Source organism: Otolemur garnettii, unplaced genomic scaffold (assembly GCF_000181295.1).
Source record: "Otolemur garnettii isolate 467f Iridium unplaced genomic scaffold, OtoGar3 scaffold00037, whole genome shotgun sequence".
Taxonomy (NCBI): Eukaryota; Metazoa; Chordata; class Mammalia; order Primates; family Galagidae; genus Otolemur; species Otolemur garnettii.
This window is the reverse complement of record NW_003852432.1, coordinates 6,292,274-6,317,819: the sequence shown is the minus strand read 5'-3', so window position 1 is coordinate 6,317,819 and position 25,546 is coordinate 6,292,274. Positions and strand designations below refer to the sequence as shown.

The following is a 25,546-nucleotide window of genomic DNA, read 5'->3' as shown; positions in this document are numbered from 1 at the left end:
GTTTTGCAAACACAAAATTTATTCTAGGTATTGTTAAAAAACAAAATTTTTCTATTACTATTTAAAATATCCTTTATGACCTTGGCACTTGTACATTCATTTTTATATTTTGGTACTTGAGTGAAAACGTTCTGAAACTTTTCAGAAGCATTTGGAGTAAAGAAGGCATATCTTTTCAAATACTTAGAAAAAGAAGGTGTGTGTATAACAATGATGATTAGGTGGTAAAAACACTAATTATATTTTACCAAGTTTTCTGCAAAGGAGAATTATTATATTGCATCCACACAGAATGCCAAAAGGAAATATACAGAGCAAAATCCTTCAGATTAGAATTATTCAAACTTGAATATTAAGTAAGCCCGATGGGAAAAGGAATATATGTTCATAAAAAAGGGCAAAGAACATTGAAAGAATGAAAAAGTCACAAGCATGTGAATTCTTCCAATTTTTTAATGCCAGACTAAGTTTTAAAAACCATGAATAAAAACTCTGATTGTTATTTAGAAAGATTTCAAAACATTATTTCAGGAATGAAGCAGCCAGAGGCACCTTCCTTTCTGTTAAACTCAGCACTTTCCAAAATCACACTCATCAACATTATTATGTAGGTATGCTGACTCCAAATTGGAAGAAAAAATTCTGAATGAAAGATAATACTACCCACATCTTTCTGAAAACATCATGTAGACTTGGAGCATGTGACATGTGCTATTCCCTATGTATATTTATTTCATTAGTCCCAGATTTCTAAGGGACTGTTCCAATATTCCAGAGGTCTTGTTCTGAATAAGGGTCTTCTGTCTGTTCCTTGAGCATGACTGGTAAACAACAGAATCCTACTATTATGTTATAAGAGTATCTCATACCAGACTATGTTATAATTAATGCAGCTACAATTTAGGTATTCACATTGATCCCATCATGAACATTCACCTGGCTGCCTCACTATAGTGACATAATTCATACATTCATAGGTTTAGAAATAGTTGATGTAAGTATTATTGGTATGCTCAAACTTTTCTTGTGTGTCACTGGGGAGAGAGGAGGAGAGGGGAGGGGAGGGGGTGGATGGGTGGAGCGAGGGTGATTGGAGGGATCACCTCTACGGTTTATCTTTCAAGGGTACACTGAATCTTTCTAAAAGTAGAATATAAACGTCTTAACACAATAACTAAGAAAATGACATAAAGGCTATGTTAACCAGTTTGATGAAAATATTTCAAATTGTATATGTAAACACCACACTGTACCCCATGATTGCATTAATGTACACAGCTATCATTTAGTACAAAAAAAAAAGGAGTTTAATGTCAATCTTAAAAGAAAATGGAACAATAGTTCAACATTTAGACTGTAATACTTAAGGAAAGGAGGCCACTTCTTAATTTTCTACTGAGATTTATGGATTTGCGATACTTTCTGCAGTTGAGATTATGAGCATCTAGTATCTTTCTTGCTGTTTCTCATCTATAAGAAGGATCACTAAAATCTCAGAGTTTATAAGAATGGCCACTGATACAGTGGCACCGAGCAAGGAATACACGTACACAACTACAAACTTTGTACTTCTGTCTTCCTGAGTAATGATCATAAGGATAATGAAAATATTAAATCTCCACTTACAGTGATGTTCGCTACATGAAGATTTGATGAAGTAACATTAAAAGGCTGTAGATACGATTTCATTCTTAGCTTTTGAAGTTTAGATGGACTGGGATTGATTAACTCAGCCCGATTTGGAACCTTTTGGGTTTTGGCTTAATGGGTGCTAGAATGTCAGAGGCATTCCATGGATTAACCTTCTAGGAGAGGGAAGAGCCAGGTGGACAAAAAACAAAGCAATAAAGATGAGAGAAACAAAAGCTCTTCTGGGAAGCACAACGCACAACATTCTCTGCTCCTGTAACAGGGAGGCTCTTTCTCTGTCCTGGTGTACTTCTCTCTCCAGGTGAGTATGTCCCAGAGGGCCAGCGCTCCATTCCCCAAGTTCTGCCTGGCTCTCCTTCTGACGTAAATCACTGAGTATTCAGGTGGCCTTATCTAAGTAATAAACAATATCAGAAGCCAATAAACACAGGAAGACTTGTCCATGATAATCCAGACGGGATCAACATGGTATAGAGTGGAATGATTATTTTTCTAGAATCTGGATACTAGCTTTTATTGTAAGCAATAACAACTTATGATAATAGCATTTATCAAGCACCCATTCCACCATAGAAGCCCTGAAAAGTGCTTGATTTATTCACAAGAAGCCTATAAATGGCATAATTATACTCATATCTTCATTCCTTAGCTAAACTGGTGTACAAAGTCGGCCTGAGAAGTGAAGTGAAGGAACAAAGATTCAAACGCAGGCTGTCCGGCGGTGTCTGGAACTGCTCTTTAACACAGCTGTGGTAGATCCATACCGCCTGAGTTTTTAAAAAGCAACTATCCCACGTGATTTTTCATGCAACTACTGAACATGCACTGCGATCAACTGCAACTTACCTATGTTCCAGGAGAGCCAAAATCTGTTTTAGTTAATTTTGGATAATACTTTGAACCGGCAGTGTTGCTGTCTGGTCCTACATCTAATACCACCTCTCTCAGGTCTGAGTTCTCTTCTAAGTGACTGCTGAATACCACGAACTCATCCTGTCAAGGTCTTGCTTTTGTAAAAATGTATCTGTGGTCTTTGCCAAGTGAATATCCCAACTTTCTATAATGGGGCCATGAACTGTGTAACTGCAACGGAACTCCTCTCCAGGACTGGGTTGTTTAACCGAGAGTGATCTGTCAGACTACACCGAACACTGTTGATCATCACTGTGATCAGAAATATATCGAGGAAAGTCCTGTTACCTTCTCTGCCGAGAGGCATGAAACACTAGAATTTATTTCTGTTCAGGAATAAACTGAAGATCTTTTTCTCTTATGTATCTTTTTCTTCTATAAATGTCATGAAAAGTATACTTTACAGAAATACATAAGACATGTCTGTTCACAATACATTATACTGAAATGGCTTGGTTTATTTTCTCTGAACTCACACATCTTCAACTGTGCTATAATTACAAGGAATATCTGATAATTGAGTATATTCTGGGAACATGAATTCTTCCTTTTCTGCATTAGCAATGTCACTTAATCTCACAGGTAATTTCACTTTACAAAATCTATGTTTTTCATTTGTTTTTATTTGCTTTAAAAGAATTCCTACAAGTGAGTATTGTAAGACTGTCCCTCCTCTACAGAAATTTTTCTAGCACACTTTATCTTATCTTCAAGGAGAGATTTGGGGGCTCTGTTGTCTCTTAGATGGAACTGGACAGACATGAAGATTTCACAAAGTGGAAGAATGTCACAATTAGAAGGATTTATGTAGTTCTCTAACTTATTCATTTATTTTATAGATGACTAAATTATGGTCATTTAAGTGAAATAATGCCCAATGTGATATAGTTAACTCAAAGGCATATAGCCACAAAAAATCAGTTAAAATCCAGCTATTATTAAATCCTAGGATAGTGCACTTCTCCTTTAATAACCACGTTAGAATAATTTTAGCTTTATACAAACACTGTGATGATAGCATGACATTATAGGCCGATTTCCCCTATAATCATCATCTGAAGTTAGTATACTGCATTTGTTATTGAACACATATTAATATAGTATTATTAGCTGAAGTACACCCTTTATTCAGATTTCCTTAGTTTTTATCCCATATATTTTTATGTTCTATGATCTCACCCAGGATATATGACACTTAGTAATTAGGCTTCCTTAGACACCTCTTGGTTGTACCAGTTTCTCAGACCTTTTTTAGAGAGAGTTTCTCTGTGTTGCCCAGGCCGGAGCACAGTGGAACAATCATTCTTCACTGCAAGCTCCCACTCCTGGGTTCAAGCAACTCTCCTGCCTCAGCCTCCTAAGTAGCTGGAACAATAGGCTCACACCACCATGTACAGCTAATTAAAAAAAAATTATGTGTATATATATATATATATACATATATATATATATACATATATAGAGAGAGAGAGAGAGACAGAGAGAGACAGAGAGAGAGACAGAGACAGAGATATGGAGGTCTTGCTGTGTTGCCCAGGCTGGTGTCAAACTCCTGGCCTCAACTGATCCTCCCACTTTGGCCTCTAATCTCTTATTCTAACAGTGAGAAACTTGTTCTCATCAATTACCATTCATTTATATAAATGTTCAATTACAATATATCTGTACAGTGGCTTCAGAATTGGTAACCTGTGGAGAAAAACTTCATCAACTGGCGTTTAGTATTTATAGTCCTTTTGTCCTTCATTCTTACAAGCTCCACTCATTTCCAGAGTTACTTGCATTGGCACATTTCCCCCCCATCCCCTTCAGTGAGGTTATTACATCCACTTATAACACAGTTATTTCATTATAGTTTCCCTTTCATCCTGGGTTCCATGTTAATTGAACAAATTATACACAGTTATTTTTATAACTGTATACATTTGAGTTCATTCTTTGTGCTATAAAGTTTAGTCCTCACAAATGTAAGTGTCATGTATCTCCCACTATAGAATCACACAGGATAGTTTCATCGCTCCTAAAATCCTCTGTACTTTACCACCCGTCCCTCCCTGACCCTAAACTCACGGCAACCACTAAGCTGTTCATCATTTTTATAGTTCTGCTTCTTACAGAATGTGATATAAGTGGAATCATATAGTATGCAGCCTTTAAAAAATTGGCTTCTTTTAGCTATATCCATTTAAAATTCATCCATGTCTTTGTGTGGCCTGAGGGCGTCTCCTTTTCTCTCTTGTTCAATAATATACCACTGCACGGATGCACCGCTGTTTCTCCCCTCATCTATTGAAGGACATTGCTGGTTGTTTCTACTTAGGAGATGCTGCGTAAAGCTGCCAGATTTGGGTATGGTCATATGTTTTCAAGTCAACTGGATAAATACTAACGACTAGCATTGGTGGGTGGCACAGTAAGACTATGTTTAGCTTTTAAGAAGTTGGCCAGTCTTCCAAAACTACCATATGATTTTTTTTTCTTTTCTTTTCTTTTCATTTTTTTTGCAGTTTTTGGCCAGGGTTGTGTTTGAACCCACCACCTTTGGCATAGGGGGTCGGGGCCCCACTCCTTTGAGCCACAGGTGCCGCCCCCTCCGTACGATTTTTGAATGAGAGTTCTTGTTGCTTTTTATCCTTGCCAACATTTTGCTGTTGTTATTGTTTTAGATTTTAGCCATTCTAATAGGTGGATAGTGGTATCTCATTTTTAAATTTAATTTCCCTGTGATGCTTGATATTGAGCATCTTTTCATATACTTATTCGATACCTGCATGTCTTTGTTGTAGTATCAATTCATATCCTTTTTTCCCATTTAAACACCTGGGCTGTTTTCTTATTATTAAGAGTTATTTGAACATTTTTGATGCAAGTATTCTCAAATATGTGTTTTGCAAATATTTTCACCACTTGTGGATTTTCTTAACAGTGAAGACCAGTACATTTATCAATTTTTAAGTCCAACTTATTTGGGTTATCAAATCCAAGGCCATCTATATTTTCTCCCATATTTTCTTCTACAATTTTTTTTTTATTTATTATTTTTTAAGATACAGGGTCTCCCTCTGTTGTCTATGTGGAAATGCAGTGCCTTGATCATAGCTCACTGCAGCCTCCATCTCCTGGGCTCAAGCTATCCTTGTGCCGCCATCTCCTGAGTAGCGGGGACTATTTGCACATATCAGCACACAAGGCTTGGTTTTTACCTTTTTTTTTTTTTTTTTGTAGAGATAATATCTCACTATGTTGTCTAGGCTGGTCCTAAATCTTGGCCTCAAGGGATCTTCTGTCAGGCCTCCTGAAGTGCTAGGATCACAGGCATGAGCACCTGGCCTCTTCTAGAATTTTTATACTTTTGTGTTGTATAGATAGGCCTTATCATCTGTTTTGAGTTAATTTTTGTGAAAAGGGAGCCAGGTGCTCTTTTTTCTCATGAATCTCTCAAGAGATGCTACAGAAACACATGCTTGCTAGAGTTTGGGTATAATAAAAGAATAACAGTCAAAGGGTCAGCTTTCATGTATTTATTTGAGATTGAGTCTTGCTCTGTCCACTGAGCTGGAATGGAGTGTGTTATAAGTGCTCACTGTAACCTTGACCTTCCGAGCAGCTGGGAGTGCACCTCCACGCCTGGCTAAATGTTTCTATTTTTTATAGAGATGGGTGATGCTCTTGTTTAGGCAGGTCACGAACACTTGGACTTAAGCAATTCCCCTGCCTTAGCCTCCCGAAGTGCTAGCATTACAGGTGTGAGCCACCATGGCTGGCCAGATCTCATAACTTGTAAAGTTAATACTCACAGGCATTGATAACAGAATGCCAGATCTGAAGGAGAAACTCACTCCTTAATAATTTTTCACAATAAGACCAGAGCTATGGTACAGTGTGTTGTGCTGGGGAGTGGGCTTGATTTCACACTGAGATTGGTAGACTGAAATTCATCTAGGAGAGTGACTGGCATGAAGAATCTGGGTACAATGGTTATACCAGTGTTGTTTGTGATGACACGTCTACTGTCATATGTCTTTATCCTCCATGTCATGAACCATTTGAGGGCGAGAATGTACATTTTATCATGTATGTCCACAACCTAGCACTCAGTATGTGTTAAGTAAATACTTAATTGGTGGCTTTACTGAAAATAATTGAGAATGTTTAATACAGAAAATAAGAGACCCTCAGACAATGCATGCCTGTGAGTAGTGTTGGTACCTCCTGGGAAGAGGAGACATGACAATTATCACCAAATACGGGAAGAGCTGCCTGCTGAGGAGGACTCAGAACCAGGACTAACAGGTAGTGTTCACAGAGGTACAGAATTTCAGCTCATAACACCTAAGAGTAGGCGGCTTTTTGGTGAACCTACAACTGAAATAATTAAACAGAGCCCAAGTGAATCTTGGTGAGAGGGTTTAGAGGAGGGGTTTCTGCACTGAGAAAAGAGTGAACGAACCACTTTCTGCCTTTTTTGACTCTGAATCTATGGAGTGAAAGGGATCTAGTACAGGTTCAAATAAAGAGCTTTAAAAGCCAAAAGAACATACATAATTATGACATCACATTCCATTTGTAAATTAAAAAAAAAATACAAATTCTTACAAGATTGTGTTAGGAAGCCCAACAACATTCAGATGTATACAAGATCACCTGTCTCTCTCTTTTTAGGATACCAAACACAAAATCTTCCCTCATCCTCCCTGTCTCTCTTTGTGCCACCGTTTCATGGGTCCCTATACCTGTGATTAGTTCTGCTTCGTGCCCAGCACTGCTGTTCAAGGTAAGGAGCAGGTAAAGGCTTCCTTGGGAATCATTTATAAATTAAAAGGCCCTGTTCCAGAGAAAACATGTGCAAAGGTAGAAAAGTCCCGGGCTTTTTAATTGATAATGTCCATTTATAATTACAGAAGTAGTAAAGTCAAGGACAAAACGTGGTTATGTAATCTCAAAGTGAGAGCCATGGACAACTGACACACACGAAAGCTTCTCAGGGCTCAAACTGCTAATATTCATTGTGATGAACCAGAGATGTGATTTTCCTCACGCACGAAGGGATGCTTTATATTCCATCTGGTTTTAAATCTTGAGGATTTCTCCAAATAGATGATTACACAGAACACCTTAGGTCTTGTGACCACATGTCACAATAGAAATTAAAGCAAATCTATTAATAATTTGGTATGATCATCAGCATCAAATTTGTTGATTTTATCTGCCCAGTGAAATAATTGTAGCTAAATAAATTTCAAAGTTTCCACCCCTGGGAAAACGTAATTTTTGAACAAATTTATGGGTTATGAATTATTTATGAAGAGTTCTGTGAAAAATCAAATGTTAAAATAAGTGACTACTGATTTATAACACTCTGTATTTAAAAAACTAATTCTTTGATGTAACCGTCTTATCTTTGATATTTAACTCCTATAGTATATTGGTTAGAGCTTTTATTTAGAGGGAAGAGAAAGTGAGTATTTTTTCTATAAACAGTGTGGGCCATTTTCTATCTCATCCTATAGTGCTGTAACTTCCCTCTGCGACTTGGGCGACATGGTCTCATGATGCACTGACCTCCTTAAGAGTTTCTGAGTTATAATGAGGAAAGTAAACTGAGCTAACCTTGCCAAGTCTGGTCAGGAGGGTTAGGGCTTGCTTACAGAAACTACTCCTTAAGGGAATGGCACTGGTTGAAAGATTTGAAACAAAATATTTATTGAAACAAATCCATTTCATTAAATTTGAAATGAACAGTAATTTTTTTAAAAGAGGAATTACATATATAGTTTTTAAAAAGATGTAAGAAATACTCACTGGAACATCAACGTATTTGGCAGCTGCTTTCACCTTAAGAAGAGAAGGAAAAGATAATTATGAGAATTATTCTCTTAACTTCCTACCTAAATTCTGTAACTACTAGTGAAAGAGCAGAAGAGAACTCATTCTTATACTTACAGTGAAGGACAGAATGGATGAAAAGAAAGTGCCTTCGTCATACCTCGACAGCTTAGACAACACCCCCTCCAGCACTGAAACAAACTGTGATATAATTTGTAGTGAGTATTTAGAAAATTACTGTGTACATATACTAATAGCAGGGCAAACAATTCCTGAATCAGCTTTCCCCATGGCCCCCACCCAGTATTTACCATGAATACTGAGGTCAGGCTAACCCGCGACATGAGCTAATTCTACAGTGCTTTCCTTGCCCATGGCTGGAAATAATAATGTTAAGAGATAATGTGTAATAGGAATATAGGAGTCCAGTCACTATACATGTGAGATTATTTAAACCATTAATAAATCATGTTAGGTAGGTTCATGAGATTATTCCTTAAAACATTTTTAACTTCAATGTAGAGGTTGGTAAACAATCATGGTCAAGCTTAATAAAATTCCTTTTTATCACATGTTATGTGACCATCCTTCGGGGTTTTCTACATCTGCATAGGAAGTTGAATAAAAAAGAACAAATGATGAATGAAAGGGAGGTGTAACATTCAGTCAGCGTTCCTGTGACAATGGAACAAAGTCTGCCAGTTAATAAGCATCTACCAAGTGGTTCCAATTGGACCATCCCTGCTTCCCGAAGCTTACACAGCGGCTGGGGAGAGAAAACAGATACACACAGCGCAGAGTACAGTGGAAGGACAGTAGGCGGAGAATCTATATCCCTGTCCACTGCTGAGTGTTACGCAGGCTCAGTCCCTCCATCAGTTCAAGAGAGCATGTGTGTCTCTCTGGGGGGGGGGGGGCAATGAGAGGAGGAGGTGGAACCCAAATTAGTCTTAAAGTGTTTTGCATACCTAAAAATTTATATTTCTATCCAAGGAAAATATCTCAAGTATACTGTAATAAAAATATGGAGAATTTTACTGAGTGGAAACAGACTAAGATTGAGCATGAAGATCAATGACTAAGAGATATTAGTAAGTATTACAGCTCTACATCTTTCCTCTTTAGAATGAAAACAATATGCACTATTGACAAATTATACACTCCCAGAGGGAAAATACTGACAAGGTTTTTAAAATATGAAAAGGGAAATTAACAGAGGCTGGTTTTTGTTCACATAGCAGCTTCTTCAACAAAGTGATAATAGTTCTAGGGACACGGCTTATTGGCCTCTGGTGGCCAGAGGGCTCACTGTGGGTGCACAGGAGATAATCTTTTCTCTATGGCTGATCAATTACTGCAAAATGGTTTATGCAAAAGAAACAAAAACTTCCCCATAGGTTTCCCCAACACATCACTTGCGACATGATGTAAGAACAGAGAAACAAAACTGTGCGTCTTGACAGCTGACAAAATTTTTATTTTTACAGACTGAGACTAACGTACGGCCAGGTGGTTACCCTAAAGGGTACAAACAGCGAAAACCACAACATTACAAATTGCTGACAACTAAAAGGCAATTTAGTGTTTCCCTCCTGCCTGTTAGGGTTTCTCACCAATCATGAGTGGCTAACTTAACTTGATGTGGTTCGCGGAGGCCCAGAAGACTAATACTCTAGGGCTATGGCAGACCAAGGGAAGGGAATTCCAAACTTAATGGCCCTCTGTGGAAAAAGCCTCATCTCTTGTAACTCAAATCTTGAGAGCCAGTGTGTCCTGGGTGATCTCATTTGCCACAAGCGACAATTGCTATAGTTACGAGACGGCCTGAACCCGTGAAGGCTCTGGCACAATGACCTGACTCTGGGTTCCTCCTCCTGAGTCTGTGCATATACACGTGACTGACGTGCAGGGACACAAGGAGGCGGATCTTGCAGGTGGATTTAGGAGACTTCGGTTTGAGCCAGAGCTTCGCTACTGCCTGGCTGTGAGGTAATGTCAAGTCATTTGGCTTCTCTTACATCAGCGTACTCATCAGTAAAATGGGAAAATGACAGTGGTCCTGGCCATGTCTCAAGGATGGTGGGAAGATCAGGGGAGGTGATTTGTGTGAAAGAACTGAGAAGGTAGCAAAACAGTGAAGACATGTAAAATACAACACTAACACTGCTGGTCTGATCAGTTCTACCACTATCTGTTATATGTTAACCTAAATATGTAACATCCCAAGTTCATGGGGGTTGCCTTCACATTGCCAGTGATAGAAGTAATAATGATTTTTGTTCTTCTTATTCAATTAAATCTGTGAGGCTTTTCATGAAGCTAGAATAGAGTTGAGGCTGTAAATCAGATGATTGTTAGAGTTCAAACTGTTCCAAGATCATTTAGCAGATGGCAGAAAGAGAAAGGCCGTGAACATAGGAGTTTTGCTCCAGGGCCCATGTTCTTTACCATCAAGCTACGGAGTTACAAGGTTTAAGTGAGATGATACACGTAACATGCCCAGAATATAAGAAATACTCAATGAAAGTCATTTTGTTATAGTTATTATTATCCAGCACCTAAGATAGTAAATGAAAAAGTACAAGAGCCATAGGCCTCTCCCTTCAGCAACATACAAACTAGTGGCTGAGATGGTCATGAACACAATCACAGGTGACAGGAGGCAGAAGTGTGATGGGCCTGGGCAGACGGGCAGGTGTAACTGAAATGGGAGGAGGGAGAAGTAACTTTGACTGGGGGAGATGGGGTAACCTTCATTCATTTATAGGTGGCCCAGGAGCAACAGAGATGCAGGATAGCAGAAATGGAGCGGATAAAGTGAGACTTGGGGACGCCTACTGGTGGATGAATTTAGGGCAGAACTTTCTCTCTTCTGTGGCATCTGGCAGCCTGTCTGGCTTGAGTTCTCTTCTGTGTATGAAGAAGCTCTGGATTATATCTGAGTAAGTCCTATGCTCTGCTGAGACCATGTCATAGCCTTCAAAAATAGTGGACAGCCTCTTAAGTTCCTCCTTATAGCAAAGGGTTTCTGGGGAGGCAGGGTACAGCACGAAATCAAAGTGCTTATGTCACAGTGAACAGCGACTGGGCCTCTGGAATCAGCCAGCTGTCACGGTTCCTACCAGAAGGTATTCTTTGCAAGATTATTGCTGAGGTACATAGAGCAGAAGAGCTCTCTCAAAAATCAAACTCCATTATTAACATCAAGCCTGACTAGTAATGATACATTTTTCATCTGGCTTTTAATTGCATAAAACAGCAAGATTCCAGAGAAATCCAGTAAAATGCTGGGGTTAGTTGCTGCATCTTTAACTGCTTCCTGTGAACTCTCTCTGTTCAGCTCAGGGAGTATATAAATATAGCAGGGGTTTGGCTCCTGCTCTCTGCTCTCCTGAGGGTGGTGTGGGACTGGAAGGAAACACTGTAATCTCTGCTCTTTATTATGGATGCCTTTTGCTGGGTTTGTTTGAATAATATTGAACATCTAAAGTCTGCCTGGGTAATTACATCCTTTGCCTCAGTGATAAATTCTCTCAAGGAAATTAAAGATGAAAGCACATTGAAATGAACATAGAGTGCCACCAAGCAAGTGGGTTTGCACTTCCTATTGAATTTTGACAGGCTATAAGGTTCATATGCAAGGTGGAACCATACATTCTAAGTGATGGGGAGGATGCTAGTTATAGACTGATGGGTTAAACACACAGTTCTTGCTTTTTTTAGTGGTGGTATTTTCTGAAGTAAATGAGATACTTGCATTATTTACACTGCAATTTACAAAATCTTCCACAGGAAACACAGTCATCCAAAGTAAGACTGATCATAAAAAACTAAGGGTGTTTTTCTTGGTGGAGGGGGGAGTGAAATTGGGGATATATATTAGCAGGTGTTTTGGGTGCGTTGGCTAAGATCAGAACTAACTAGTATTGTTAAAAATCCATCCAGAATATTACAGACTGAGAAAGTAAGTGTTGCTTCCCTGAATCAGGATGTTAATGTTATCCCAATATAACAGGATTGTTTCTTATTTTCCCACTGATTCCTGACGGGTCTTTCCTGATCCCCTACATCTTGTGAAGGAAGGATACTGTTTAACAGTGTGTATTTATCTGTAACATACCTTATTCTGGGAAGGATCTAAGACAACTTCCAAAACAGCACACTTAGCCCGTGACAGTGAAATCTGCACACTGTTTTCTCTCATTGTTCCTTTTCCCGTGACCCCACAGACAGGGTGAACTATTTTATTTAGATTTCTCCTCTGCCAATGGATCCTAGCAGTATCTGTTGTTCCTTTTGAGCACATACTTGCATTTGAACAGGTGCCTTCTGAATACATGCTCTTGATTGAAACAAATAAACTGAGTAAATTTAATCAAATCAATTTCACTAGACTGAACTGGGAAGATGTTTTAATTGTATCATCTGGGCAGTCAGGTAAGATCTGTCTTCTGTTCATCTTATTCTTACAAAAATTCAGGGGAAACTATGTAAGTTTTAAGAAAGAATACACGTGCCTATATATAGACCTGTATATCTATCTATACTCTCAATGAGAAAGTGATTCTTTTTTTAAATCCCTTTTTGCAATAATTGAGGATCTAGGATCATTGTTGCGATGGTCTTTTAATCCATACCTAGAGTCGGCACAGCGCCTGTTAATAAGAGCACCTTGGGAGAGTCATCACTTTTTCCATCTTGGCTCTATGGAGCTTGTGCCCTGACCAACTCTTACTCTCAGCTCTTCCAGTTCTTCTCCAGCATCTTCATCACTAAATAAAATATATTCCACTCTCACTGACCTGACTTGCAGTTGCCCTACCTGGCTTCCTGCCCAAGCTGTTCCCACAGCACATACACCTGTGTGGGACATACACGAAAGGAGGATGCACAGGCTGGTCTGTGCAGCCAGAGATACGAGGCTGCGAGGGACTGCCGGGCAAGGTGAAGAGACCACTCTTTTCTTCTCCGGCCTTGCTGAGTTCTGAATGGAGTTATGAAAAGATGACAGGCTCAGAGACCACAGGGTCAACTCACAGCTCTGCTGGTGTCAACCATCGGGGTCTCGGTTTCCTCTGGTAACCAGGTTTCATTTCTCTTTTCAATCAAAGCAGCTTTGCTTTGACGGGTGTTGTATTTTGCAGTGCTAAGCCCTGGCTCATTCATTACTACTTGTGAAGACATGTGAGATAAGAAGAGGGTATGGAGATGGAATTGAAGATGGGAGAAAGTGTGGTTTCTTATTTATCCAAATGTAGTAAATACTCACCAATATGCACAGGACAGCTGAAATATGGGAACAAATATTTGGGATACAAGAAATTAACTATTCATCTATTTTATATTGAGTTAATTGTTGTGTTACAAAAATGTCTAAGACATGGCTCTTGGAACCTGGAAGCATAAAGATAGTTAATGTAGAACTTGTATATTTTAGTTTTTACAAGCTTATTGCTTTTTATGGATTTCCTAGAGATTTAAAATAATCAAGTGCACTAGATTAGGAATCTGAAGCTTTTTGATTCCTAATCTTCTCACTAAGTAGGTGTGTGACTCTGATCAGTTTACAAAACTACACTGAGAATTATGTTCTTATCACTGACTTAGAGTAAGACTGCCCATTTTATAGATAATTTGAAGTTTAAATAAAATCACACATGTACAATGGCTGTTTCACAGTAGGTCCTTCATAAATCTCTTTTTTAAAAAAGGTCATTTCTTCTTTAGTAAAACAAATGTGAACAAATTATCTTACAGCCCTTTTTAAAAATGCATACTGAAGTTTAAAGGTAATTAACTGTCAGTATGGGTGGAGATTTATCAGAGCAGTGTTTCTCAAAGTCTGAGTCAGGGTCCCTAACATCAAAAGCACCATGATAGCTGGTTATACATGCACACATGTGAAAATCATTATATTATAAAATGTATAGGTTTTCTTAATGAAATAAAACCACCATTTATCCTGGCCACGGACTCTGGCACTAGGCCTATCTGTGGACTCTGATAGCAGGCAAGCCCAAAGACCCCACCAGCTGGTCCACATGGAGTCTCAAGCTGGGCTGACTGGTAAAGGGCTTTCCCTGCTGATGTCAATCTGTAAATGCTGGAAGAGGTCACTGTTCCTTCAGATTTACAGAAACCAGTGTTAGCTATAGGAATCATGAAGAATCAGGGAAACATGACACCACCAAAGGAACAAAAGAAAGCTGACCAATAACAAATAAAGAGACTGGATCAGTACTCAAACACTGCCTTCCCCCAAATCTAGGACCACGTGTATTTACAAGTGAATTCTGCTAAGCATCTATGGAAGAAATAATGCCAATCTTCTTTAAACACTACCACAAATAATATGGAATGCTTCCAAACTGATTCTATGAAGACAGCATCACCCTAATACCAAAGCCAGACAAAAGACCCTGAAAGAAAAAAAAAAAAAACACCCAAAACTACAGATTAATATTCCTAATGAACACAGATACAAAAACCCTCAAACAGAATATGAACAGACTGAATTCAACAGAATACTATAAAAATCATACACCTCAACAAAGTGGGTTTCAACATGAGCAAATCAATTACTGTGGAATAGCATGTTAGCACCACATTAGCAGAATAACTGATAAAAATCACATGATTATCTTAATAGATGCAGAAAAGCGCTTGACAAAATTCATTCAATATGCTGGCATGTTAGATACTATCCTAAATATTATAAATAGAATAAAATTACCTTAACATAATAATGATATATGTGAGGTCACAGCCAATCTCCTACTCTATGATGAAAAACAAAGTTTTTCCTCTCAGATCCAGAATAATTCAAAGAGGCCCACTCTTCCTATTTCCACTCAATGTAGTACTGGAACTCCTAACCAGAACAATTAGGCAAGAAAAGAAATAAAAGGCGTCCAAATCAGGAAAGAAGAGTTACAGTTATCTCTGTCTGCAGAGGAAATAATTTCAGTATGTAGAAAGCCCTAAAAACTCAACCAAAAAACCATAGTAAACAAGTTTAGTAAAGCTGCAAGAAACAAAACCAACACATGAAAATCATTTCTGTTTCTGTACACTAACAATAAACTATTTGAAAAGGAAATTCAGAAGGCTGGGTGTGGTGGCTTATGCCCATAATCTTAGCACTCTGGGAGGCCGAAGTGAGATGATCACATGTGGTCAGGAATTTGAGACCAACCTGAGCAAGAGCGAGATCTTGTTTCAACAAAAAATGGAAAAATTAGCTGGGATTGGTAGTGTGCACTTGTAGTTCCAGCTACCAGGGAGCCTAAAGCAAGAGGATTTCTTGAGCCCAGGAATTTGAGGTTGCTGTAAGCTATGATGATGCCACTGCACTCTAGCCCTGGAAATAAGGTAAGACTCTGTCTCCAAAGAAAGGGAAATTAAGAAATAATCCCATTTATAACAGTATCAAAAAGAATTTAATACCTAGGAATAAACTTATCAAGAAGGTAAAAAAGTTGTACACTGAAAAGTATAAAACCCTGAAGGAAGAAACTGAAGCAGGCAACAAAAAAAGGGAAAGACATTCACGTTTGTGGATTGGAAGAATTAATCTTGCCAAAACGTCCATGCTTTTCAAAGTGATCTACACATTCAATGCATTCTTCTCAAAATCCCAATGGCATTTTTCACAGTAATAGAAAAAGTAAACTAAAATTCATTTGGAATAGCAAAAAAAACCAAAGCAGGAATTTTGAGGAACAAAAAAGCTGGACGTACTCAATTTCCTGATTTCAAAGCATATTACAGAGGCACAAGATACAAAGCATGATGTTACTGATACAAAAGCAGACACTGAACCAATGGAACCGGACAGAGAGCCCAGAAATAAATCCACACATCTATGGGTCAAACGTTTTTGATAAAGGTGAAAAAGTGTACAATGGGGAAAGGACAGTCATTTCAATACATGGTTTGGGTGGAAAGAGGATATCCACATACAAAAGAACAAAATTGGGCCCTTATTTTATGTTATATACAAAAATCAACAAGAAATGGATTAACGACTTAAGACCTGAAATTATGAAAATCTAGGGAAAAGTCTTCTTGACAGAGACTTGGATTTCTTGGCTATCACCCCAAAAGCATAGGCAACAAAATAAAAAATAAATGAGATGACATCAAGCTAAAAAGCTTATACACAGCAAAGGAAGCAGTCAACATGGTGATCAAGCAACCTACAGAATAGGAAGAAATATTTACAAACTTTGTATCTGCTAAGTTAATACCCAAAATATACGAGGAACTCCTATGACTTAATAGCAAAAAGGTAACAAAAAACAAAGACCAAAAACAAAACAAACAAAAAAACACACCCCCACCCCACAAAAATGAGCAAAACACTGAAATAGATACCCCTCAAAAGAACAAAAAGAACACACACAAAAAGGCACTAGGTATATGAAAATGTGTTTGCTCAGCATCGCTAATCTTCAGGAAAATGGAAATCAAAACCACAATGAGGTATCAGCTCACACCTGTGTGTATGGCTATTATCAAAAAACCAAAATATAACAAATGTTGGTGAGAATGTGGAAAAAATATCCACTGTTGGTGGGAATGTAAATTGGTACAGCCACTGTGGAAAATGATATGGAGGGTCCTCAAAAGTGAAAAGTGGAACTACCATATGATCCAGCAATCCTACTAATGGATATATGTCCAAAGGAGTTGAAATCAGGGTATTGAAGAGACATCTGCACTCCCCCTGTTCACTGCAGCATTACTCTCAATAACCAAGATAGGGGAAGCAACTTCAATGTCCTCTGGTGTGGAGAGCAGGCTGTGAGATGTCAGGGCCCCCACAGCCCAGGGAACATTCAGGGAATGAACCCCAACTGCTTCTCCTGTTCCCGAAACAACCACATTTCTTTCTCCATGCTCCCCCTGCCAGAAGTAGCTTTTTCTTTGTCCAGTGAACTGTGCAGAGACCCTTGTGATCTTTGCCTTCCTACTTCTTGTAACATGTTAATGAAGTTGAGTAGAAACTACTAAGTCCCATAGATCTTCCTTTATTTTGTCAACTATACTGAGATCCTGGTGATCTTTGCCTTCCTACTTCTTGTAATATGTCAATGAAGTTGAGTTGAAACCATTAACAAGAGGATTTGCCTTTATTAAACTCATTTATATTTTCCAATTGTACTGTAAGACCCAAATTATGCTATTTCCCCATATTGTCTATGCTGCTTCCTGCTGGACAACCCTGTACAGATACTATAAAGTAGAGCTGATTTTGTGCTTTGGTGCTGGCTGCAGCCGCCAGCTCAGTCAGTCCTCCCCTCCCATCCTTTGTCTCCGTGTCTTCTCTTGTGCTGTATTTTCCTCATTCCCCACCCATTCCACTCAGGTTCGTGACACTATATGAATGGAAAACAAAAATGTGGCACATGCATACGGCAGAGTATCAGTCAGCCTTAAGTAAAAAAACCTGTCATTTGAGACAATGCAGATGAACTTGGAATACGTTATGCTCAGGGAAATAGACCAGATATAGGGAACAGATACTCCATGACTCCAGTCATGTGAGGAATCTAAAATAAGTCAAACCAATAGAAGCAGAGAGGAGACTGGGAATCTATCTGCAGAAGGAGAAATGGGAAGATAATTTGTCAAAGGAAGTTTTCCGTTATGCATGACAAGTCAGTCCCAGATCTACTCAACAGCACAGTAAACAATACTATTCTCTAGGAGCATTGATCACAGGGGCTATCATAACCAGAAAAATTAAGAGGGCTGGAGGAAATTTGGGAATGTGATAGATAGGTTTATGGCATAAATTGTGGTGGTGACTTCACAGCTGTCTACTTCTAGACTCATCAAGATGTAAACATTAAGAAATGTATCACTGTGCAATAATATCTCAATAAAGTAGTTTTATAATACTGCAATTATACAGATTAATTCTGAATCAATTACAAAATACCATTTAAGGTATTACAGAAGCTTGAGGTGTTTGGTTCAACCTTACAAATTTATTTTAATAATTAATTTATACTTTTCACCCAAAGAATTAAAGATAATTAATAAGTATGATTTAACAGCAGGATAAATGATCCAGGGAGAAAAACAATAATCTAATCCCGATTTCCAATGCAAAAGCCAGTAGTTATGCGCAGCTCCTTTAATTGAAATTAAATTAAATTAAAAATTTCATTCTTTAGTTGCACTAGCCACAATTCAAGTACTCTACAGTCACATGCGACTTGTAGCTGCGGCACTGGACTGTGAAGGGTAAACATTTTTTATCATTACAGAAATTTCTATTGTATAGCACTGAACTCTGGAAGCTTTTCCTTACTCAAATAAGCCATTTAAAAATTACTCAGATCCATTTGATATAGAAAAATTTAAGTATCTTAGTCTGTTAGAAATGAATGCACAGATGATGTGTCGCCCTCCCTGCCTTCTCTGTACCCTCCCCTTCCCTCCAACACCCCCTCAAATTAGTTGAATGCTTTTTTTCTTGCAGCTTAATTACCCCCATATCATCTGTAGCTAGCAAGTAATTGTCACTTATTATGCAAACTTCTCACAAAAGGAAACTTCCACAAGAGACTGTGCTGATGGGGAGGCTGTATCTGGATGAAGTCCCCCTGGAGGCCTCCCAGAGAAGGGCAAAGTTAACTATTTCACTTTGGAGGGTTGACTGGGCACTGCTGCAAGGTTCTGTGCTGGGTCCCCAGGGGATGAAAACCTCACTGTTCTCCGTCAAGGAGCTTATTTCTCCAGTGGGTCACTTCTCCCCTGACTTGCCAGATGGATACCTTTTATCCTGTTCCCTTTCCACTGGTTGGTGAGCGTGAGATGCATGTTTGTATGTGGGGTTTTGGGTGCCATGGCAGAAGAAGTCAGGGGGACGAAAACATGCTGGTGAGGTGTTGCTATTCTAAAATCCTTTCTTCCTGGTTGTTTCCTACCTCAAGACCTGCCATCAGAGAACTTGGAAACACACACACAAAACTGCAGGAGCAAAACCACAAATCAATTATAAATCCCATCACCCAGAGGAAGAAAAGCTTTGTTAACATTCTGCTGTTTATACTAACAGTCTTTCCTCTACCTGATGCCAAATCAGATCATATTCTACTTTTTAAAATATTCAGCTTTTTTCACTTGACATTATATTATGAAACCTTTCCTTTATGATTAATAGTCTTAGTAAGCATCTTAGTTACTAAGGATATCCTGTAACTTACAGTTCCTTTACGTTAGTGATTTAAGATGCATCCAAATTTTGATTAGCCAAAAAAGTGACAAATACTGACAAATATATATAAATTTTGTGTGTCTTTCTCAGTAGTAAGAAAAAATGTGAAAAGATGAAAGGATATACTTGGTATATCCTGTGCAGGAAATGTGAGTGTCTTATCTCTCCTTTTTAAAACTGGATATTACCTTAAAATATTTATGCTAATTTTCTAGAAAAAAAATAGTACATTATTATAGTTTCACTTTGCATTTCTTAAAGTAATCGTGAGTCTTAATTTTTTTTATGTTTATGAAGGATCTCTTTTTTCTCCCTATAAAACATATCCTTGGTCAATTTATTAAATTGGGTGTGGCTTTTCCTTTGCTTCTTGTACATTCTTTCAATTGTCTCATAAAGTCTGACTTGGGGGTTCTTTGATGAAGTCTTCTGAGAACTTACAAGAAAGTGACACTCAAGGTCCTCCATCCTCTCTCCTCATCTCTTAAGCTCTTGGTGCTTTCCGGTTCTCTCTTTATTTCCTTATCAGCCCCTGATCCCAAATGCCACCTGTGACTGTATGTTACACTTTAGTGGGAATCTACATCATCCATGAATTCATCTCTATTTATACAATTAAACGTTGTAGTTTTGTCAAAGGGATTTGAGTATAAATTAAATAGGAAATCCTGGGAGATTCCTGGGAGTGGAGAACCTCAGAAACCACTCTGGAAGTTTTCTGTGTAGCTAGAACCGGATCTAGAGCCCAGTGCTACAACCCCAGTGCTAAAACCATGCCCAACAGGCCTGATGACTATTCAAGTCTGCCCTGGAATTAAAACTAACAGTAAGAGAATGCGAATGTGGCATAACAAGGTATTGCCAGAAAATGTAGTTTTCAAAGGACAATCTCAAAACAAGCCAAAATTCACTGTAAACAAACAAACAAAAAAAATCAAAAGTTGTCGACACAATGTCCATCTTCTATTTTTTGTTTACAACTTTTCTTAAGACTCCAATGTTTTTTGTAGTTATCTTTTAAATTACAATTGGTTGATTAAATATTTAGAAACATAAGACAGATATTTCTAAAAGTACTCAATTGGAAAGTTTTTTATTTGATTGTAAAAGGTGAATAAATAATACATTACCTTTGAAACCAGTAGTGAAATAATTTCTTTTACGGCGTTGTCAATCAGATCATCTATTTTTGAATGGTACTGTTGCTAGACATTAAAAGACAAAGATGTATTAGTTGAAATGGACACAAAAGTTTTGTCCTAAGTCATAAATGCTCTAAAGCTATGAGTTGCGACCTATTCGTTTTACTTAAAATGATCATTTTGAACATTAAAAAAATAAAACCTTGAAAACAATCTGCCCAATCAATACTTTTTACACGGTGGTTTGAAAATTTTCCCATGTGCACTGTTGAGTTAAGCAGCTAATGGGGTTATTATTTAGATGAATTGAGTTCTTATTCTTATTCAGCCGGAGGAATGTGAAGGATACTTTTTGTCTTCTCCTCTATAATTAAGGTGGCCGTGTATTTTTCTAAAGGGTTGGTTTAGCTGGAGAAGCAAAAAGACTAGAAAAAGATTTAATTAATACTGCATTTCATGTCTGACAACTCTCATTCATAAGTTATTTTAAATGTGCTCTAGAAATAAAATGAGCTCCCAATTGTTCACTCTAAAAGGACCTTTTTGTCAGCACCGGGAGCGGCAGTATATACAATTCTTACAATATGCTCAAGCAAGGGCAAAATTAAAATTTCATCAACAAAGGTGAATAGATGGTAACAAATTAATAGGCCATAAAAGGTATAATGAAACGGCACTCACTCCCTGTAGTTTTATTACCGCTTTTTCACGGAAAAGACGCCTTTAAGTAAATACAAAAAAGATGTATTTAAAATAAACCTGAAAGACTTTTTTTTTCCTTTAGAATACTAGAGGGTTGCATTCTTAAATTAGCAGGAGCCTGGGCTTCCAAGGCTCCTGAAGGCACATCCATTTAAACAGTAATTCTTCTTTTAGAAGCATTTATCTGACAGCAGATTGTCCCCAATAGCCACTTCACAGAAAATGTGACTTGTAAAGACTAACCCTATCTTGATCGTTCAAGGCTTCTTGGAAGGGCTAACAAAATGCAAAGAGTAAAAGTACTCAGGTCAGTATAAACATTACACCAACTTAGCTGCCGGCTGAATGGTTTCCTAAGATGTAAGTTTTTGAAAGCCATTTCCCCCCCTGAAAACATGTCTCAAAGTTTCCACACAGAACAAAACATCAACTTAGATCTGCCTTGGAATACTCAGGAAAGACGCTCCACCCCCCTTCTCAAGGGCTTTGACAGTTCACATTCATCATCTACCTGTAGAAATAATAAAGAAAACATATCTTTTTGGAGTGTCTGAATTCTTTTCTTTTCCTGCATGAGAGTGTGTATGGGATGAAGTGGCTGGAAATTAACCACACACATACAAACCTGGAACTCGCCAGGTACAGACTGCACCCACTGAAGCCTGGCTCACTTAAAGCTTTACCAACGCCCAAATTTGTGCTCCCCAGAGGACAAACGGAAACACACAGGGTGGATTTCTACTGCAGTAAGGCTGATACTTTTGCTTTTGGAATAGACTGAAGAGAAAGAAGAGAGGAGAAAATAAAGAAAAAAAATGTAGAAGAAAAAGAACCTGAAAAAGCGGCTGGCTGGTAGTTAAAGTTCTGATCCAGTCTAAAATATCAATCATTTTCTGAGCCAAGCAGGCCCTCACATGAACATATCAGAGCCCACTGAACAGTTCCAGCACACTGGCTGATGAGTAGGGTAACCTCTACCCAGATTAGCTACAAAAAACGGGGCGGTTCTGCTGTGAACTGCACAGCTAAGGGTCCTGGAGGGGCTTATGCAGATGAGCCCTGCCTGGCTCTCAGGCTTGCTGGCCACTCTCCTTTCATACCCTTCTCCCTCCAGACCTGTGTCTGCAGCAAGAGGAGATTAAATAGCAGCTGGGGGTCCTCTTTGGGGCAAAACAGCAAGGGGATCCAGAAGATGGGCTTCAAGCTTCCCATTTCCTTTTTATATGGAAAGTGCTCCAAAGGATCAGGATTGAGGCACTCAGACCTCCAAACAGGTTCTTAAATTGTCTTATCCTTGGTGTGTTTCCCTGAAAATAAGACCTACCCCCAAAATAAGCCCTAGTAGGATTTCTATGCATTTGTTGAATATAAGCCCTACCCCCTATAATAAGACCTAGTGATTTCAGCGTGGAGCAGTAAGGAAGACTGGAATACATTTTATCTGCCATAGCTCCTTTCTCTGAGCCATTCACACTTGTGTGGTTGCACCTGTGGTAACTGCAGTTGCAGGCATTCTACTGCACACGTGCGAATGGTTCGGGGAAAGGAGTTCATGCATCACTAGCACCAGCCCCACCAACAAGGTCTGCTCCCCCTGTCTGGTTCCAGAAGAAGATGACTTAACTGTGTTTGAATAAATGTAGATTATTGTATTATACTTAATAAAAATAAGATATCCCCTAAAAGTAAGTCCTAGTGTGTCTTGAGAAAAAATAAATATAAGACAGTGTCTTATTTTCGGGGAAACACGATATCTCTGTCATACAAAAGCTCTAAAATAACAGAGTTTCTACATATTAAACTTTTGGGTTAGATTCATTCTGATAAATTTTTTGTTTTGTTTTGAGAAAGGGTCTCACTCTATCTCCCTGGCACTAGAGTACAGTGGTGTCAGCCTAGCTCACTGCAACCTCAAACTTGTGGGGTCCTGTGAGCCTCCTGCCTCAGCCTTCCAAGTAGCAGGGACTATCCATGTAGACTACCATGTCTGGCTAATTTTTTCTTTTTTCCTTGTTTTGTAGAGTCAGGGTCTTGCTCTTGCTCAGGCAGGTCTTGAACTTCTCAAGTGATCCTCTGGCCTCAGTCTCCCATAGTGTTAGCACTGCAGGTATGAGTCACCATACCCAGCCATTCTGGCAATTCTTAAAATCAAGTGATGAGCCACTAAAAAGGTTGTTTATGTCCATTTTGCTGAAAAAAAGGGAAAGTCAGTAGATCCCCAAGAGCCAAGAAAATCTCCTAAAATACATAGATTCAGATTGTTATTTTCTTTGATACTCATCTAGCCATAAACAGAGAGGAGGAGGAACAGAAGGGGGAAGGAGGGAGGGAAAGAGAATAAGAATGAAGAAACAAAAACAAAAATACACAAAGTTAAAAAGAAAAGAAGAAAGAAAGAAATACGTATCCTTCATGTATTACCCAGGGGATAAACACAGATTATAGGAAGTTTGTTAGGTTTTTATTATATTTTATTATTTAATATAGTAGGGGATTCTGCTATTATAAATTCACCTGATTAGACAGGACTTACACTAATGTTAATACTGCTGGGAACTTTCAGTATCTGCTTTGGCTGCACAGTTGACAGAGGTGGTTAAGGAACACGAGTGGGAGGGGGGACGTGGCCTGATAATTCATATTCACATATACATTCTGCAGAGAGAATAACCTACGTACAGGTAATAGAAAGTTAGCTAAAAAATGTTACTCGTCAGGAGATCGGGATAGCTTTCAAAGACAATCACAAACACTCCAAATCAGATCACAAAGAGGTGAAAATAGAATTTATCTGCATAGACATTTATACTATTTAAGCCAAAATAGGTATTTATTTTTTTGACTTAGAATAACATTTTTGATAAAAATTTAGAAAGTTTGGTCTCCAATAATAAAAGTTTATAAAAATCATAAACAGAATGCTTCTAGTCTGAGCAATAATCTTACATAATAGGGTTCTGCTAAATTCCAGCTCATTTTTTTTTTTTTTTTTTTGAGACGGAGCCTCAAGCTATCCCCCTGGGTAGAGTGCCAATTCCAGCTCATTCTTAAGCTAAGTTTCCCGGTATCTTCCCTCAAAAGGAAACTGTGCCCTGCTTCTCCAGCACATGCTTCTCTGCCTTACAGCAGAATGAATCATCTTTAGGAGAGGTTACCTACTCAAAAAGAAAAGCACCGGGTCTGCAACTCTAAAACATGACCGTCAATGAAAAACAGAGATTCATTTTATATCATTTACACATTCTTTCAAAAACCTAAACTTGGCTCTGCGCCTGTGGCTCAAGCAGCTAAGGCGCCAGCCACATACACCTAAGGTGGCGGGGTCGAATCCAGCCCGGCCCGCCAAACAACAATGATGGCTGCAACCAAAAAATAGCCGGGCGTTGTGGCGGGCACCTGTGGTCTCAGCTACTTGGGAGGTGGAGGCAGGAGACTTGCTTGAGCCCAGGAGTTGGAGGTTGCTATAGCACTCAGAGTGACAGCTTGAGGCTCTGTCTCAAAAAAGAAAAAATGCAACACAGGGTCACTGACTGGTATATTGCTGCCATACAAAAAAGCTGGACTCCAGGACAGGCAAATAAAACTGAATTCCCAGAGAAGCAGAAATAAGCAGCGGAATATTTCAGTTTGTGATTCTAAGAGTCGCTGACCCCTCAGACCCATCTCTGCTTTTCCCAGAACATGGTTGTTCAGTTCTTCTTTGGTTGCAGCAGGCTAAAACATTGCCTTTGCTTAAGTTAGTTTAGTTTAGACTAGGATTCTGTTATTTCAAAACCAAAAGAGCTCTAACTATAGTCACACGTGCCCTTCATAACTACTTTCTCGACCAGTGAGAAGGGAACAATGGATGCTGCCTCCCCAAAGTTGGTGGATTAAACAGAAGCACACACTGCTGCTCTCTCCTGAAACCTCACTAAAATGATAGTAAAGGGATAAAAAAAGGCATTATGTTACCAGAACAAAAAGAATAGCAACAAAAGCTTTGATACTAGAAAGCAGTTAGCCGGGCAGGACAAGGTGGCACCAGCACCACAGCTCTCTACCTAGGGTGACAGAGTAAGACTCTGTCTCAAAAAAAAAAAAA

At 38.6% G+C, this 25,546-nt stretch overlaps 1 protein-coding gene across 3 annotated transcripts in view; it reads right to left on the bottom strand.

The window, feature by feature from the left end:
• The window catches only part of CADPS2 (calcium dependent secretion activator 2), a 499,168-nt gene that overhangs the window by 30,790 nt on the left and 442,832 nt on the right, over nucleotides 1-25,546 (bottom strand). For all 3 annotated transcript variants that reach the window (XM_003789780.2, XM_023513206.1, XM_023513207.1), the window contains 3 exons: nucleotides 20,749-20,823; nucleotides 8,506-8,589; nucleotides 8,365-8,397 (listed from right to left, as the gene is read on the bottom strand). In XM_003789780.2, the coding sequence (XP_003789828.1) occupies nucleotides 8,365-8,397; nucleotides 8,506-8,589; nucleotides 20,749-20,823 (192 nt within the window). The remainder of the gene's footprint in view (nucleotides 1-8,364; nucleotides 8,398-8,505; nucleotides 8,590-20,748; nucleotides 20,824-25,546) is intronic.